The following is a 17,391-nucleotide window of genomic DNA, read 5'->3' on the forward strand; positions in this document are numbered from 1 at the left end:
AGCTAATATTTATCCATTACCAGGATTGCAACAGTCTAGACTTCTCTTTTGCAAGCACCCCACTTTGCTCTCAGGAGGCTACTTGTAAGCAGGAAAGGAGGCCAGTTCCTGGCGGGGAGAGGGGGTGCATCTGACAGAGGCAGAGGGCAGGCCAGGGAGAAGCCAAATGTCCAGGCCAAGTGGAAGAGAGTCTCTCCTCACAGCTGGGTGGGAGGATATTTTCTACCATGGGGTCCTGATCTCTCCCTGCTCCACCTTCTGAGGCAAGAAGAAGGGCAGAAGTCTTCCTGAAAATCAGGCCTAGGCTTAGTGGCACATGATTTGGGGAGTCTGTGGGTGGACATCTGAAGTCCCTCTACAGCCTAGAAAGCTTAACTCAACCCTGTTGCCTGACCCACAGGGAGTAGTCTATTCCCCAAGCTGGTCAAGCAGGCTTCCCATATCCAAGTGGGTGACATGCAAACGGCACATCCATCTTCACTCGGCATCTCCAAAGTCCCCACCCAGTACCTTCTATGATTAAAAATAGCCACAAGAGTGCCAGGCTGGTCTATATAGTGAGTTCCAAGACAGCCAGAGTTACATAGTGAGACCTTGTCTCAAAAAAAACAAAAAACAAACAAACAAACAAAAACCCACAAAGAGTTAAAGTAGAGCTAAGAATGTACCTCAGTAGAAGAGTGCTTGCTTAACTTGTATGGGATTCAATCTTTGACACCACAAAACAAAATAGGCCAGTCAGACAACTGGGAGACAAGGAGACACAAAGATTTAAAGATTTAAACACATATAAACACAAGGAGCAAAAAAAAAAAAACAAAAAAAACCACCAACTTGTTGAGGGGAAAGAAAAAATTAAAAGCTCCTAAAAAAAAAAAAAAAGTTCAGAGGCATTGTGGGAGAATACCACAGCCCTTAAAAAGGCCAACTGCTTAAAAAAAACTTACAATAAATCTAACCCAAGAAGCAAAAAGCTTGTACAATGAAAACTTCAAACTGACCTCTCATTGTCCTGGATCAGAAGAATTAACACCATGAGAATGGCTATCTTACCAAAAACAATCTACAGATTCAGTGCAGTCCTCATCAAACCTCTAATGCTTCTTCTCATGGAAATAGAAAAAAAATCAACATTAAATGAACATGGAAGTACAAAAGACCTCAGCAAGCCAAAGCACTCCTGTACAAAACGAATATCACTGAAGGTAGCACCATTCCTGACCCCAAGTTATATTACAGAGATGCAGTAACAAAAACAGCATGGCACTGGTATAAAAACAGACACAGAGATCAGTGGAGCACAATATCCAATATAAACCCTCACAGCTACAGTCACCTGACTTTTGAGAACTCTGCCAAAAATACACATTGGAGAAAAGACTGCCTCGTCAGCAAATGGAGCTCAGAAAACTGACTGTCCCCCTGTATAAGAATGAATCTAGGTCCCCATCTCTTACCCATAACAAAAATCAGTTCCATGTGGAGCAAAGACTTTGATATAAGACCTGGAACTTAAGGAAAAACTTGAAGGTGAGGGCACAAGCAAGGACTCCCCGAATAGGGCCCCAGTTGCTAAAGAATTATGTCCAACAATCAAGAAATAAGACCTTATGGAATTAAAAAGCTGCACAGCGAAGGAAATGGTTACATGAAGAGCCAGACTGCAGAGGCAAAATTCATTGCTAGCTACACACCCAACAGAGGTTAATATCTAGAATATACTGAGAACTCAACTAGACAACAAAAATTCAAACATTAATAGCATTAAATTGGCTGATAAAATAGACCTTTCTCAATGGTTAGGATATAAATAGCAAACGAACACAAAAAGGTGCTCAGTCTCATTAGCCATCAGAGACATGCAAATCAAAGACACCTTCCAATGACATCTGCCCCGGGACAACGGTGGCCACTAAGAAGACAAAAATATAAGTGTCTAGCTGGGGTGCTGTCTACTCCATTATAGATAACTCATTAAACTCCTGTTTATATGTATGTACTTGAGGAAGCTTCTACAGCTGTAGGTTTCCATGTGGCTTCTCAAAAGGTTCTTAATGTCACTCTCACTCCCCCTATTTCTTCCTTTACCCTGCCCTCCACCCCCCTCTCATATAATCCTCCTATTCTAGTTTCCTCTTTATCTCTTTATAGCATTGGATTCTATTTCTCTTCCTTGGAAGAATTCTCTCCACCCCTGCCCCGGTCCCTTGCTACCGACCTAATCTCTGTGGACATTCTAAATTAAACACACATGTTTTAAGCTTAAAAGCTAGTATCCACATATAAGAGATAACATGCAATGTTTGTCTTTCTGGGTTGGGATTACCTCATTCAGAATGACTGCTTCTAGCTCCATCTATTTATATTCAAGTTTCATTTTTCTTAACAGGTGAATAATATTTCATTGTGTAAATGCACATTTCCACTATCCATTCATTATTCGATGGAAACTAGGTTGCTTCCAATTCTGGCTCTTATGAATAGAGCAGTAATGATCATGGATGAGTAAGTATCTCTGTAGTAGGATGTAGTGTCCTTTCTATACATCATATGCTACCAAATAAAACCCTCAGCACAGGAATGGGTTACATCTTTTTGAGTTGTTGGCCCAAGGGGCCCTATAGAATGTCCCTCAAATGTTACAGTCTACTGATAATGCTCTTGGCTACCCCTCACAACCTGACAGTAAGACCCTACTGCTGAAGATACACATATTTATGTCATCAAACATGGAGGAATTGAGCCAGTCCTCAACTGGATGCTTCATCCCTATTGATATGGATAGCTCTGGATGTACTATATACATTACCAGAGGAGAAAAGTAACAATCTCACTCAGCTGCAAACCTTGCAAGCTATAAGAGTGACCTGACTGCAATATATGCTCATCAATATAAAAGGGGCATATTATTATGAGAGTAACCAACCACTTTTTTATTTAATTTAAGGCCCACTCCATGAGATAGAGCCCATACACGACACTACTAATGTGGCCAAGAACCTGAGACTAGATAGGTCATGGGCCTTAGAGGAAATTGTTATTCTCTAAAGGAAATAGCAGTAAAATGACATACAGATCAGTGCATAGCTCCATCCTTACCAGAGGAGCTTCCTCCTGCAGTTGATGATACTTAATATAGAGACCCACAACTGGACAATATGCAGAGAGTAAGCGACTTTGGAGTGCTTAGCCTTGAGTGAGATGCCTCTATCACACCATTCCCCTCAAGGCTCAGAAATCTATGCAGAAGAGGAGGCAGAAGAATTGTAAGAGCCAGGGGTGGTGAAGAACTTCAAGGAAATGGCATTTTCTAGATACAACAGGCATATATGAACTCACAGAGACTATGAGAGCATGCAAACAACTTGCACAAGTTCAAGATAGAGAAAATTCCAGTGTGGAGAAGAGGAAATGCACACAAGTCTCACCTAACCAAGAAGCTATTTGCAATTGATAGCTGCTGGAAGAGGAAAAATCAGTTTTCTTCAACAGCATGACACTGGGTATATCAACCAAACTGCAGGGCAGACCTCACACTTGGGAGTAATTAGCCAGCCCAAATCTAACTCTGTGGTTTTGTATGCTTTTCATTCTGTTTTGTTTAGGTTTTAGTTTTTCTAAGGAGATAAAAAAATGTCAAGTTGGGTAGGTAGGGAAAGAGTTTGGATCTTGAGGTTAAAGAATATGATCAAAATATATTGTATGAAATTCTCAAAGAAATGAATTCCAACAACAATGCTGGTGAGGATATGAACAAAACAGAACCCCTAGCTAGTCACAAGTCAGTATGGAGGTTTCTCAAAAACCTAACAGTAGACCTTCCATGTGACTCAGCCACACTATTCCTGGGTATTTGTCCAAAGGCCACTAAATCAACCCATCACAGAGACACCTTCCCATCAGAGTTTACTATTCACAATAGCTAAATTGAGGATCCAACCTGGGTGTCCAGCAACAGGGAGATGCATAAGGAAAATGTGCCATTTTTTAGCCATAAAAAGAATAAAATCATATCATGTAGGGAAATGGATGCAACTGGAGATAATATATTAAGTGAACTAAGCCAGTCTTGGAAGGAACAATATCAAATGTTTTCTCTCATTTTTGGTTCCTAGATTTTATATATAACCCCGTGTGTATATATTAAATGATGATAGAAGTGAAATTGTCTAAGGGAAGAACAGGGGAAAATGTGAGGGAGAAGGGCCAAGAAAAAGAGAGTGTGGAAGGAAGGGGCAGCAGGGAATACACTCAAGATGCAGTATATACCTGTATGAAATATTTAAAAATAAAAATACAAAAGAAAGATTGCTAGAGAGAGTGAATGAGATCAAAGTATGTTATGCATTCCTATGTCCTGCATTCATTTGTGTTGTTGTGATTAAAAAAAAATACCTAGCAAACAGTATTGTAAGAGACGAAAGGGTTTCTTTGGCTTTCAATTGCAGGTTACCATCCATCATTTCAGGCAAGTCAAGGCAGAAACTCATGCAACTAATCACATGACACCCATAGTCAAGAGCAGAGAGGAATGAAAGCACCTATGCTGCCTGCTGGCTTGCTTAGTACTCAGCTTGCTACTACTGCTCTTATATCATTGGTTCTCTGTGGTGGTATTGTGTTCCCCAAAATATTGTATACCCTAATAAACTTATCTGGGGTCAGAGAACAAAAAAGCCACTAAATACTTAGGATAGGCAGTGGTAGCACACGCCTTTAATCCTAGCATTCCAGAGGCAGAAATCCATCTGTTCAAGGATACAGCCAAGCATGGTGACACACAGCTTTAATCCCAGGGAATGAGCCTTTAATCCCAGGGAGTGATGGTAGAAGGCAGAAAGATATATAAGGCGTGAGGAACAGGAACTAGAAGCATTTGGCTGGTTAAGCATTTGGCTGGTTAAGCATTTGGCTGGTTAAGCTTTTAGGTTTTGAGCAGCACAGTTCAGCTGAGAGCCATTGGGATGAGGACACAGAAGCTTCCAGTCTGAGGAAACAAGACCAGCTGAGAAGTTAGCCAGGTGAAGTTAGCTGTGGCTTGTTCTGGTTCTCTGATCTTCCAGTTTACTGGCTCAGGTTTGATTTTATTAATAAGACTCTTTAAGATTCCTACTACAGCTCTCAACCTTCCTAATGCTGCCACCCTCTAATACAATTCCTAGTGTATTAAGAGAAGTCTTGTTAATTCTTCCTACTTCTAAACTCCTTGGAAGCAGGGATCTGGACTTATACCCTCTGCCCTCTCCCAGAGCATGGCCCTTGGCCTGTGCCTCCTACACTTTATCCAGTGGCCCCATTCTGTCCCATCTTCCTCCTGTCCTGGAGGCCTAGGAAGGAGGTCCTACCTCTCCATACTGGGTGCAGTAGGTCTCTGGCTTGGTCAGTCCACAGGTAGACGAGGCTTGAAGAAGCTGAGTCCTTCCGATGAGCAAGTCTCCAACAGGTGGATAACAGGCCCCTCGGGAGCAGGCTTGTTGGGCACACAGGAGGCCAGGCAAGGCTGAAATCACAGGGTAATGTTGGAGTGGGCCCAAAACATGAGACCCCAGCTGATAGTACCCCAGTATTCCCTCTGTGGAGCTGACATCAACAAAACTAGGCCCACTCATCACTGGTGCCAGTATGATAACTACAGTCCTGACTCAGGGAGTTAAGGGGCTGATTTCATATGTCATAACCCAAACTTGGAAAGGAGAGGAGGTTGTAACACAGTTAATAGAGTGTCTAGCATGTATGAAGTCCTGGGTTCAGTCCCCAGTACTACATAAACCAGGCATGGTGGTCCACACCTATAACCCCAGAATTCAGGAGCCAGCAAGATCAAGAGTTCAGAGTTATCCTCAGCTCCATAAGGAATTCAAGCCCAGACTGGGTTACATGAGGCCATATACATGTATGAAATTGTCAAACTACTTTTTTAGTTAAAGAAAAGAAGAGGGAGAAATGTCAGCAGCAACTGGTAACCAGCAGTGATCCTAACACGTGACGCATGCCATCCACATGTGGCTTTAGAGTCAATCTGGAGACACACACTGGGTCATGCAGACACTGTGACCGATGTTCCTGCCTATCTAGTGTCGTTAGTCCACAACCCAGAGGCAGCTGTTGGCTGAACCACTGGTGGAACACTGACAAAGCACCCGTCTGCACAGGTGACCAGCGTGGCTGTTACCCGAAAGCAAGCAGCCATGACTCCCCAGAAAACAGAGAACTCGCGCCATAGTGGCTCTGTGGCCAGCCTGAGAGTGGAGAGGATGGGGGATAAGTAGTGGAAAGCACCCAGGAAACCACACGTCACCCTTGGGTGAAGACAAGACGACACGGGGAGCCTTCTGAGAGAGGCAGAGAAGCCTCTTCTCCCTGAAGCACAGAGAGTGGGGGCGCCCTCAGTTGTCCCATTAGACAGTGCTCATTCATACCTTTGGCCAGCTCTCTTCTGCTGGTGGCCTGGAGGAGGGGAAGGGATACTTACCAAAGCACAGGAGTAAAAGTGCTGTCATCATGGGCCAGCGCAGGTCCCCAGACAGGTCACCTAGAACAAGACAAAACATCCTAGATAGTCAGCTCCCCACCCACCTGTTCCCTGCTTTGTGCTAGACTTCTGTCCTCACCCAGTCCTCATCTCATATCCTCACAAAGACACTCTGAGCAATGGGCACACTTGTAGCCAGTGGCAGGAACCTGGGACCTGTGTCCCAGATAGCAGTGACATACAGCTTCCTCCTCTGAAGTGGGCGGGAACATGGGGACTGTGCAGGAGGAGGGAGTGCAGGGCCCATTGCTGCGGACAGCTACAGGGAGGCCCAAGGCTTTGTTTCTGCCTCAAGGGAGAGGACTTGGGCTTTCGCAGGGCTGCAACACAAGCCAACCTATAAGCCAAAGGCCCATAGGCCAAAGGTGCTGAGGGCCATGGGGCAGGTCTTTTCCTGAACGGACAGGGTCCCCAGTATTACAGGGCCACAGTGAGGCTGAAGCTGTAGCGACCACACCTCTGGGCTAACCAGGTTGCAGGACCGCTATAAAGAGACGGGATCTTAAAAAGGCAGGTGCGGTGCTATGGGGAGAGGCAGGCCTGATAGTTTTAAGAAAAAGTGAGAGAAGGCTTTATCTGCACCAAAAGCAGCTCAAAACGTCTCCAGTTGTGGGTAGGGATGCTGGAGGCAGCTGGAAACAGCGCGGGAGGCAGGCTCTCCTCGCAGCATGCACCGCTCTCGCTCCACCTGAGATAGCCGCCCACAAGGTCTGCCCAAAGCAGCTGAGAGGAAACGGGGGTTGTGGGCAGGCAGAAGGGAGCCAGGCGACCTTTCTGCCGTCTTTCCATCCCAGTGCTGCGTGGTCCTTCCTTTACCTCCTCCAGGGCAGTCAGCAGCCCAAGCTGAAGTATGTGGCCTCAAGTCTCAAGGCCAGAAAGCATCTCTGCACTCCTGAAAACCCGCCAAGAATGAGGCTGAGCTGAGCCTGACCGTTCCTCCTACCTTGCCTTTGTGTTAAGCCGGGTTTTAGCTGCTCCCTTCTAAGTCTTAGACATTTACCCAAGTGTACTCAGGTGTGCTCCCAAGAAGAGTGCCGCACGGGCCCTGCACCCAGGCCTCAGACCCCGGAGACACAGCCCTCTCCATCCTCCTCCACAGGAACAGGTAAGGCAGATAACCTACCTCACCCTGAGCTCCTATGCTCCCTGCCTTTCTCCAGATCCCTCTCGGAGAGCTCCCTGGGAATGTGGGGGTCCCCTCTCTTGGCTCCAAGGTTTTAAACAGCAGCCTCACCTCTGGAGACTCCCTGGCTGGGTGTAGCCCCAGTCCAGGGCGGCCTCAGGAATCTGGCAGTTGCCACGCCCATCTGACGTCACTGCCGCCCCCCCCCCCCCCCAGGACAGGACTAGGCAAGTGGGTTGGTCTTGGAGGCTGCCTGCTCTTGGGTGTCTGGAGGGCTGGAACGTTCTGGAAATACGCAGCAGCAAGGTCTTTAGAGATGGGGGGTTGTTTCTGGGGCAAGGAAGAGCCCAGGTACTAGATCTGGCACCTTCCCAAGTCTAGTAGGTATCCGCTTCCTCTTAAATTCCAGTCCACCCTGGAAGACCAACAAAGCTGGGGACACACATTAGATTGTGAGGACTATGTTAGGGTTTGGGACATGTCACTGGGTTGGACAGTGTAAGACCCAAATATTCAGAACCCTGGAAAGCACCAGGCTCATCCTGAGGGAAAAATGTGGAAAATCCCTACTGGGGAATTTGGGGGCGAGGGGGTCCTTAAAAGGCTCAGGAAGTGGTCAAAGCTCAGTTCTCCCACGGAAGTTGAACAGAGGAGCCTGCACCCAGAGCCTCAAGCTCCCTTGGCGGGGCTGGCAAAGAGCCCCGGGACAGGTAACTGCCTGTGAGTCACTGTCCCAGCTGCTCCTGAGCCCCACCCTCCTGGGCAGGAATGCCAGCCTGCAGGGCCAGAAAAGACCTGACCACAGATGGGAGAAAGCTAAGGCATAGCTGGGCTGGTAAAACCAACGCAGACTTCTCATGGCACCCACCAGGTCTGGGAACACAGTCCTTTTGTGGGGCCTCATGGGCTCCAGCCACTGTAAGTGAAGAAACAGGACCAGGAGGAAAGGCTGGTCAAGGACACTTCCCCTTCCAGGTTGGGTCAGAGGGCATCTCAGCAGACCTGGAAGGTCACAGTCCCTGTCCTGTCCAGGAAGACATTGACATTATTTTGGAACACTGGCCTCAAAGTCACAATTTGAAGGAGACTTGTTTTGTTTTTAAGACAGTGTTTCATATACCCTAGGCTAACCTCCAAGCCATTAAAAAGCCAGCCATGGCCTTGATTTTCTGATCCTCCTGCCTCCACCTCCCAAGTGCAGGGATTACAGGTGTGCACCACCATGCCCAGTCTACACCATGCCAGGCATGGAACTCAGGGCTTCATGCCTGCTGAACCAGCACTCTACCACTGGCTGAGCTACATCTCCAGTCCTAGCAGGACTCTGTGACTCCCTATTCCAGTGTGCCAAGACTTCCTCTACACCAGAGGGATATGCCCAAGATCCTTAAGGGACAGGCAGACTGTTCTGCGGAGTGAACTGGACACGTCTCACCCCAAGCTTCAAGTTTAGCTCAAGCTCAAGCAGAGGAATCCTGCAGCTAGCAAATGGACAGGCGGCATGCTGATGGAGTCTGGGGTAACTCTGTGAGTGGGGTCAGTGCACACAGCTTCCCTTCATCAGTCCCTGTGGGGCACAGAGCCCCTATCAGTTCTGGCAGAGAAGGATCACATCTGATAGCCTGAGTTTTGAGAACTCACTTCTACTACTTGGTCTGTTTCCACGCCCCAATCCAGACTTCCAGAAATTCCCCCTTCACCAGAGGATATGACAAAGAGCTTAATAATAATTAGCTCAGCCTGCTGAAAAGCTTAGGTGTGGAAGCCCCAATCCCAGAGGAAGGGAAGTGGGATGGGCCTCACTGCGAGTGGGCCCTTTAAATTGCTCCCCCCACCTCCACCTCTCTGAGCCTAGAAGCCCAGGTAAATAAGCATTTGGTGTCTCAGCCTTTGCAAGCTGGGGCAGGTCCTAGGTTTGGCTTCACAGGAGGCAAACATCAGCTGCTCTGGAGAGGCCTCCCATGCAGCAATGTTCTAGAAGACATCTATGCAGCCCTCTGAGAGTAGCCCAAGTCTTCAAGGATACCAATCATTCCAAAATGCCCCTAGAAGTCCAGGTCACCTGGCACAGACTTTAGAACATCAGAGCCCAGTTTATCCAAAGATTAATTAATAGTGTAAAACAGAGCCCACAGCTCCATGAGGACAGCCAGGGTGTGACCTGAGCACCTCAGCTCCCCTCTACCTGCTTTGCTCTGACCCTGCCAGTCAGCCCCGGCTTCAGAGCAATTGTCTGCCCTAAAACCTGAGCTATTAGAACTTTTGCTCAAGCTAGTGAAGTTATCTCGGTTGGGTTTTTATTTCTTTCTTTATTTTTGTATCCATACCAGCAACTGCCAATCACAAATTCTGCTGATTCAGTGTCCAAAGTAACCAAAACACCCCCGGCTCCCACTGTCCTCCAGGCTGAGCCACTCTGTCCCATACTGCACCAGTCTCCAGCCTGATCCACAGTCAAAGCCAAGCACAGGGGGTCTGGGATCTGAGTGGAATCCTGCCTGGCTCCCTACCTCTCAGGGCCAAAGCCAAAGCTCAGGCAGTCTGTGAAGCCCTCTGTGGTCAGAACTACCCGAAATTGACTCTCTATTTCTACTCCCTCCCTCCCTGCCCTCACATCAGTAGTACACCTCCTGGCTAGGTCTCCAAGCTTCCAAGTCTACTTCTGACATGTAACCTTTTCCTCGCCTGCTCCAGCCGCTTGGGAGAGTTGTGCCTTGGACATCTGCAATAGTGTCTCTCAATGCTTTCAAGCCTTTCTTCCAATCCCAACTCCTGAGCAAGGCTTACTCTGACCACCATGTTTAAAATTACAACCATCTTCCCTATCCTGGGTCTGCTCCCAACCTCACCTGCCCTGTGCTGTTGGCAGGGTTTTTAACTTTTCTTTTTTAAAACTTTTTTTTTTTTTTTTTTATCAACACCACCTTCTGACCAACTACCTAATTTACTCAAGGTCTCGTGTAGCCTCAGCTGGCCTTGAACTTGATTTATAGCTGAGAATGACCTTTAACTTCTGGGCTTCCTGCTCCACCTCCCATGTGCTGGGATTTCAGACATGTGGAACATTCCTGGTTTATATGGTGCTGGGATCAAGTCCAGAGTTTCACACATACTAGGCAAGCATTCTGCCAACTGAGCTACAGCCTCACCCCCCAGATTTCCTCAGTGGTCATATTTGTTTTGTGTCCACTACTAGAGCACTGTGTTTGAGGGGACACAGATTCCTGTCTACTTTGTTCATTATTTTTCTCAAGCACCTGGAACCTTGTAGGAAGGAGCTTGATATTGGTAGAACAGATTCCTGTTGACATGAAAATAATTCATTCAGGTTCCTGAGTCTCCCGGCTCTGTTTTTCATCACTGCATCCTCAGAGGCTATGGTGCCAGGCTTGTGCTCACCAGAATGGGTCACTCACCATGAGCAGGCGGCAGTGGGCGCTCTCTTTTGGAACACCTACTCCAGATTGACAAAATGACACTATAATGATAAGGGTGTCATCTCATGTGCCTGCTCTCATCAGGTACCCTTGGCAATGATTCTGATGAGTAGAGCAGTAACACTGGAAGTCAATGTCCCCGTTATCCATCTGTTGGGCTCAAACCATGAAGGTATCGAGGAAGGACCTGCTCCATGAGCAATCACTAGAGAAGGAAGAAAGGGAAGGAAAGATTAGAAGAAGACTAAATTGTATGATTCCAGATCTGACACTTGGGTGTCAGAGCACAGGGCACCTGGTGACTAAGTCTGGGCACCACCAGAGTATAATGAGTAATGGCTGAGTCCTTGTCTGTGAGGCAGGATGGGCTCCAGCAATGGCTCTGAGAATTTACAATGTGACTAAACATAGCGTGGCCCTGCACACCAGTTATCCAGAGAGAGAGAGAGAGAATAGTCCTGGTAAGCTGATGAAGCACAGGTGAGAAACAATCTCGGGTAGGGGCCGACAGTAACAGGACAGGACTCTGAGGCTGCCCGTCACTGCCTGACTGCTCCACAGTCTCCCTTCTCCTGCACCCGTATCTACCTACAGTGACTGTCTGCCTGGAGGACAGCCATGCATACTACTAGCTAGGTCCTCAAGTGTTGGAGAAATCAGGGTGTCAGTCTAAAATAACCATAGTTAGCACTTCCTGTATGCCTCCAGAGGGCCTGCAGCTCTGTAAAACCTTTCCATGCATTAACCCATCCAACACCTACCACAGAATGTGGGGGGCACTTGGCTGGCCTTACTTCCCAAATAAAGAAAATGAGGCCCATTTTCAATAACTGGGTCCCAGCTGGTGGGCAGTGACTGGAGCCTTTATTGTTTGTTTAGGAACCCACATTCTTAACCATTACCAAGGGTCACAGACATGCCATGTGGCCTGAAAATCCTCCCACCATTCTTGCTGATTCTCTGGTCTTCAGGTTTCCTAGTCAAGATCCTATAGCTCAAAATCATCTTTAGGAGCTGGGGAGATGGCTCAGACAGAAAACTGCTTGCTGTGCAAGGATGGAAGCCTGTGCTGGACCCCAAGAACCCATGCTCAAATTTAAAAAAACTAAATAAATAAAAATGTCAGGCGTGGTAGCATGCACTGGTAATCCCATTTCTGAAAAGATGGAAAGAGGTGAAACCTTGGGGCTTGCTGGCCAGGCCAGCAGAATCAGAGAGTTCCAGGTTCAGTGAAAGACCCTACTTCAAAAACCAAGGTGAACGGTGGCACACACCTTTAATCCCAGCACTGGTGAGGCAAAGGCAGGAGGATCTCTGTGAATTTGAGGCCAGACTGGTCTACAAAGCAAGGGCTACACAGAGATACCCTGTCTCAAACAACAACAAAGCAAGATTGTCATCCATAAAACACACATACACACACACACACACACAGACACACACAGAAATACACACAGACACATAGAAATACACACACATACAGACATACACACAGACACACACACACATAGAAATACACATGTACAGACACACAGACACACGTAGAAATACACACACACACACACACACACACACACACACACACACACACACACCCCTCCTCCTGTGCCTTGTTCCAACCTTGGAGCACTCATGTTGGTTGTGGCCCCTGGGTGACGCTGCTGTGGACACATTAAAAAAAGATGCCATCGGGTTTCCTGACTGATAGCTCCTCACATGAGTGCCAAGGTGCTGCACCAGAAGCCCTTCCCAGAGGACCAGCACATACCTGCCTTGTGGTCCCTGCACCAGCTGGGAGCTCATGAGGTCAGGAGTATGTGAGGGAGGAAATAAAGACAAAGCAGGTGACTAGGCAGGTGTCACACTGACAAGGCCCATCTGGATATGAGGAGAGACTATCCACTCCCACCCCAAAGAGCAGAAGAGGCAGAGGATGGCTGCCTTGACGTCGGGCTCCTGGGCCACTCTCTGGGCCTTGTCTGGGCTCTCTCTCTCTCTCTCTCTCTCTCTCTCTCTCTCTCTCTCTCTCTGTCTGTCTCCTCTCTCTCTCTCTCTCTCTCTCTCTCTCTCTCTCTCTCTCTCTCTGTCTGTCTGTCTCCTCTCTCTCTCTCTCTCTCTCTCTCTCTCTCTCTCTCTCTCTCTCTCTCTCTCTCTCTGTCTCCTCTATGTCTCTCTGTCTCTGTCTCTGTCTCGTGTGTGTGTGTGTGTGTGTGTGTGTGTGTGTGTGTGTGTGTGTATTAAAGTATTTCCCAAAGGGCTCACTACTGTGATAGGTTCAGTCCAAGGCAACCTGAAGCCTGGGGTGAAAGTCAGGGGGAAGTGAGGTAGCACATGGTAGCCCCTAGCTAGCTGGATTCCAGAGGAACTAGACTGTATCTGGATCTGGCCCAGCCCCACCAGTGGAGAGCTGGATACCTTTCTGAAAGGGCAGCCATTTGGTGTAGCTGTGGAAGGCACAGCATGGTGCAGCATAAGATAGGACACAGGCATATAAAGAGATGCTCCCCATGCTATAGAGACTGCTTACGGGACTTTAAGTCTATACATGATCTGCAAAAGACTACTAGAGACAAGCGTATGCTCCTAATGTTCAATCTAGCAGTGAGGGCTGAGTATGGAAAACACCCTGTGTCTGGGGAGCAGGGAGCCGGGTATGCCTGGCCTGCCTGGGGCAGCACTTAATCAGCATCTCCTGCAGCCTGCACTGCACACAGGCCTGTATATAGACTTACCTAGTTCCTGCCCTGCTACTTAAACATGGGAAAGCTTGGAGCTAGACTGTAGGGCAGTGTAGATGGATTTTTCTTCAGGCCGCCAGCTCACAAATAATGACAGAGACTTATTATTATGAAAGTTCAGCCTTAGCTTAGTGTAGACGAATTTCTAAACAGTCTTATTAAATAAGAAACACAGAGCCGCCGGGCGGTGGTGGCGCACGCCTTTAATCCCAGTACTCGGGAGGCAGAGCCAGGCAGATGTCTGTGAGTTCGAGGCCAGCCTGGACTACCAAGTGAGTTCCAGGAAAGGCACAAAGCTACACAGAGAAACCCTGTCTCAAAAAACCAAAAAAAAAAAAAAAAAAAAGAAAAGAAAAGAAAAAAAAAAAGGAAACACAGAGCCAAATACAGAGTTAAAGCTAAAACAAACAAACAAACAACAACAACAACAAAAAAAAAAAAAAAAAAAAAAAAAACAGCCGGGCAGTGGTGGCGCATGCCTTTAATCCCAGCACTCAGGAGGCAGAGCCAGGAGGATCTCTGTGAGTTCGAGGCCAGCCTGGACTACCAAGTGAGTTCCAGGAAAGGCGCAAAGCTACACAGAGAAACCCTGTCTCGAAAAACAAAAACAAAAACAAAACAAAACAAAAAACAGAGTTAAAGCTAAAGAGATCAGAGCAATAGCCAACTAGCTTTAGCTCCCACCAGCAGTAGCTTCCCCCAAGAGAGAGACCTTCTAATGTCTGACTGGTGTCTTTATTGCTTTTCCTGTTCTACTTTCTCATTGGCTCTAAGCCCAGCTACATGACTTCCTCATCACTGCCTGTCTATACAGACCTCCTGGTCTCTATGGTTGGTACTGGGATTAAAGGTTTGTGTCACCATGCTTGGCTGTGTCCTTGACCACACAGAGACTCTGCCTGTCATGTGATCAGATTAAGGGTATGGGCTACCACTGCCTGACTGCTGTCCCTGGCTCGCTATGACCTCTGATCTCCAGGCAAACTTTATTTATTAACATACAAATAAAATCACATTTCAGCACAATTAAAATATCACCACACTTTACTATGTTAAAGTTAAAACCTTCCTTTAAAAAAAAAATAAAGCAAAGGGGAAGTGCTGTGGATATCGCTCTGTATAAATAAAATGCTGATTGGCCAGTAGCCAGGCAGGAAGTATAGGTGGGATGAGCAGAGAAGAGAATTCGGGGAACAGGAAGGCTGAGTGAGGAGACACCAGCCTGCTGCCCAGGGAGCATCATGTAATGGGACACAGGTAAAGTCATGGAACACGTGGCGACATATAGATTAACAGAAATGGGCTGAGTTTAAGTGTAAGAGCTAGTCAGTGGTAGGCCTGAGCTAACGGCTAAGCAGTTTAATTAATATAAACTTCTGAGTGATTATTTTATAAGCAGTTGTGGGGTCCATGGTGCTGGACGGGACTGAAGAAAACTTCAGCTACAGCTTAGACTTGTTCCTAATTAGTTCTTGTAACTTAAATTAACCCATGTCTTTTCATCTACATTCTTTTACATGGCTTTGTTACCTTTACTCTATACTGCCCATGCTGCTGCTTCTGGGTCTGGCTGATGACCCTGCCTTTTTTCTTCCTAGAGATCTCTCTCTGCACAAAAGTCCCACCTATCTTTCCTATCTAGCTATTGGACATTCAGCTTTTTATTACACCAATCACAGCAATGTATCTTCATACAATGTATAAATATCCCACATTTCCTCCTTTTTGTCTAAATAAAAATGAAAGGTTTTAATTCTAATACAGTAAAACTATATACAATAATAACAATTATCAGGGAAGAATTACATTTATGATGTCCAGTCTATCTGTATTTGGCAAATTCAGAGAAAACATTCCATTATCTAGCCTATCTTGGTGAGTCAAAGTTTTGTACCTACTTTATTTTTTATCCTAACTTGTTTTGCCACCCTAAAACTATCTTTTTAGACTTCAAAACCTTTTCTTAGATAAACAACTTAAAGCTTTTAAGTCTCTCAATCTTATTTATTTCATACCTCTTTTGTCAGTTTCTTTTCTGAATTTGCTAACAAAGGAAAACTTTAACAATAACTATCTAGTCTTTAACCCCATCAAAGACCTGAGAAGGTCTTTGAATAAACAGGAAGTGCAGAGCAAGCAACTTCCAAAACTATAGAAATGACAGAGACATCTGGCTACCTGGTCAGTCACCCAAGGTTCTTCTGCAGTGTTGGGGCATCCATCTTTAGCCTACAGGTCTAGAATATCTGACAGACTTTTTTTGAAGCAGGAAAATTTGAAGGACTGTCCTACCTTGTCTTGGCAAAGTTCAGTAGTCACCTTCTTTTGTGTCTTGCTTATCCAATTTGGACAACATACTTTCATCAGTTGAAGCAAGGGCAGTTTTTTTTTTGTCCAAAATTGGTAGGCTTGCTATATAGAAAACAAACTCCATATGGAGATTCTTTGATGCCCATCATCCTTTTTTGAAGTAAATTGGTGCTGCCAGGAGCAGACGTGTCTCACTGTCATGAAAAGCCTTATGTTATTAGAACATCTTACATGCCATATTCTGTAGGTCTTTGAAGTGTTTGAAGACCATCTATATATTTAAAGTATATCTCTATTTGACCTTGAAATCATACCTAACATGATTTGTTTGTTTGATTGTTATAGATGACTAACTACTAACCTGCATTTCTTAATTATCCTAAATAATTTATAATACTAGCTTTCAAGGACTAGAAATTTGCATTACATTGTTAAATGAGTTGCATAGGTACAATGCTTTAAACTAGAGTAGAAACATACATACATACAGTATAACAAAAATAACCTTAAATTTGTATCAATATATAAAAACCCATACCAATGTAAAATATTTGAGACAAGTAGTTCTTTTTTAGTTCAAAAGTAGACTTAACAACCCACCCTTTTATCCCATCATTTCTATACTATATCCCTCCTTTGTTCCTTTAGAAAGAGATCCCTGAAATTAATCTCCTTTGCTGAGCTTTTTCCCTGACCATGACCAATAACAACTTGTAACCAACCCCCCTAAATGATGACAAACATCATAACCCACCAAATGACCAAAAACCATTCACTTTGCCTCTTGGGAATGTGGGCATCTTGTTCTCTAGACTGCTTCCTGTTGTGTGGGGGCACTGGCATCTTTAGGGGACCCTGAGAAAATTGGGATAATGGTCAAGTACTGGGAGAGCTAGCTGTATCATTTTTTGTTTAGTCTGTTTGATGGGAAAGTGTAGAGCTTGTCTGAAGTCTTGGCTGGATAGTCTGTGAGGCTGGGCTGTCTCAGCTAACAGATTTGAAGTTGTTCTGGATGCAGAATTTTGAGGAAACTTCAACAGAGGAATTCTGAGAGGCTGTATCACCTGGGCTACTTATCTTTATTGGTGTCTGGTCTTTTTTTCTGAAAACACATAAACTTTTAAAGGTAACATATATATCTGTAATAACACAAGTATTGAATTATGGTGTGTACAAGTCAGCTAAAAAGATTTTTTTTAGATGTTTGAGCAGGTAAAAGGCATATGTAAACTTTATAAGTCCATTTGGACT

At 45.7% G+C, this 17,391-nt stretch overlaps 1 protein-coding gene across 1 annotated transcript in view; it reads right to left on the minus strand.

The window, feature by feature from the left end:
• Positions 1–7,797, minus strand: part of Lamb3 (laminin subunit beta 3) — a 42,008-nt gene extending 34,211 nt beyond the window's left edge. The window contains exons 1-3 of the mRNA XM_059280930.1: positions 7,656–7,797; positions 6,473–6,532; positions 5,346–5,500 (exon numbers count right to left, since the gene is read on the minus strand). Of these exons, the coding sequence (XP_059136913.1) occupies positions 5,346–5,500; positions 6,473–6,503 (186 nt within the window). The 5' untranslated portion in view covers positions 6,504–6,532; positions 7,656–7,797. The remainder of the gene's footprint in view (positions 1–5,345; positions 5,501–6,472; positions 6,533–7,655) is intronic.
• Positions 7,798–17,391: the final 9,594 nt, after the last annotated feature.

This window comes from Peromyscus eremicus, chromosome 15 (genome assembly GCF_949786415.1).
Source record: "Peromyscus eremicus chromosome 15, PerEre_H2_v1, whole genome shotgun sequence".
In the NCBI taxonomy this organism is placed as follows: domain Eukaryota; kingdom Metazoa; phylum Chordata; class Mammalia; order Rodentia; family Cricetidae; genus Peromyscus; species Peromyscus eremicus.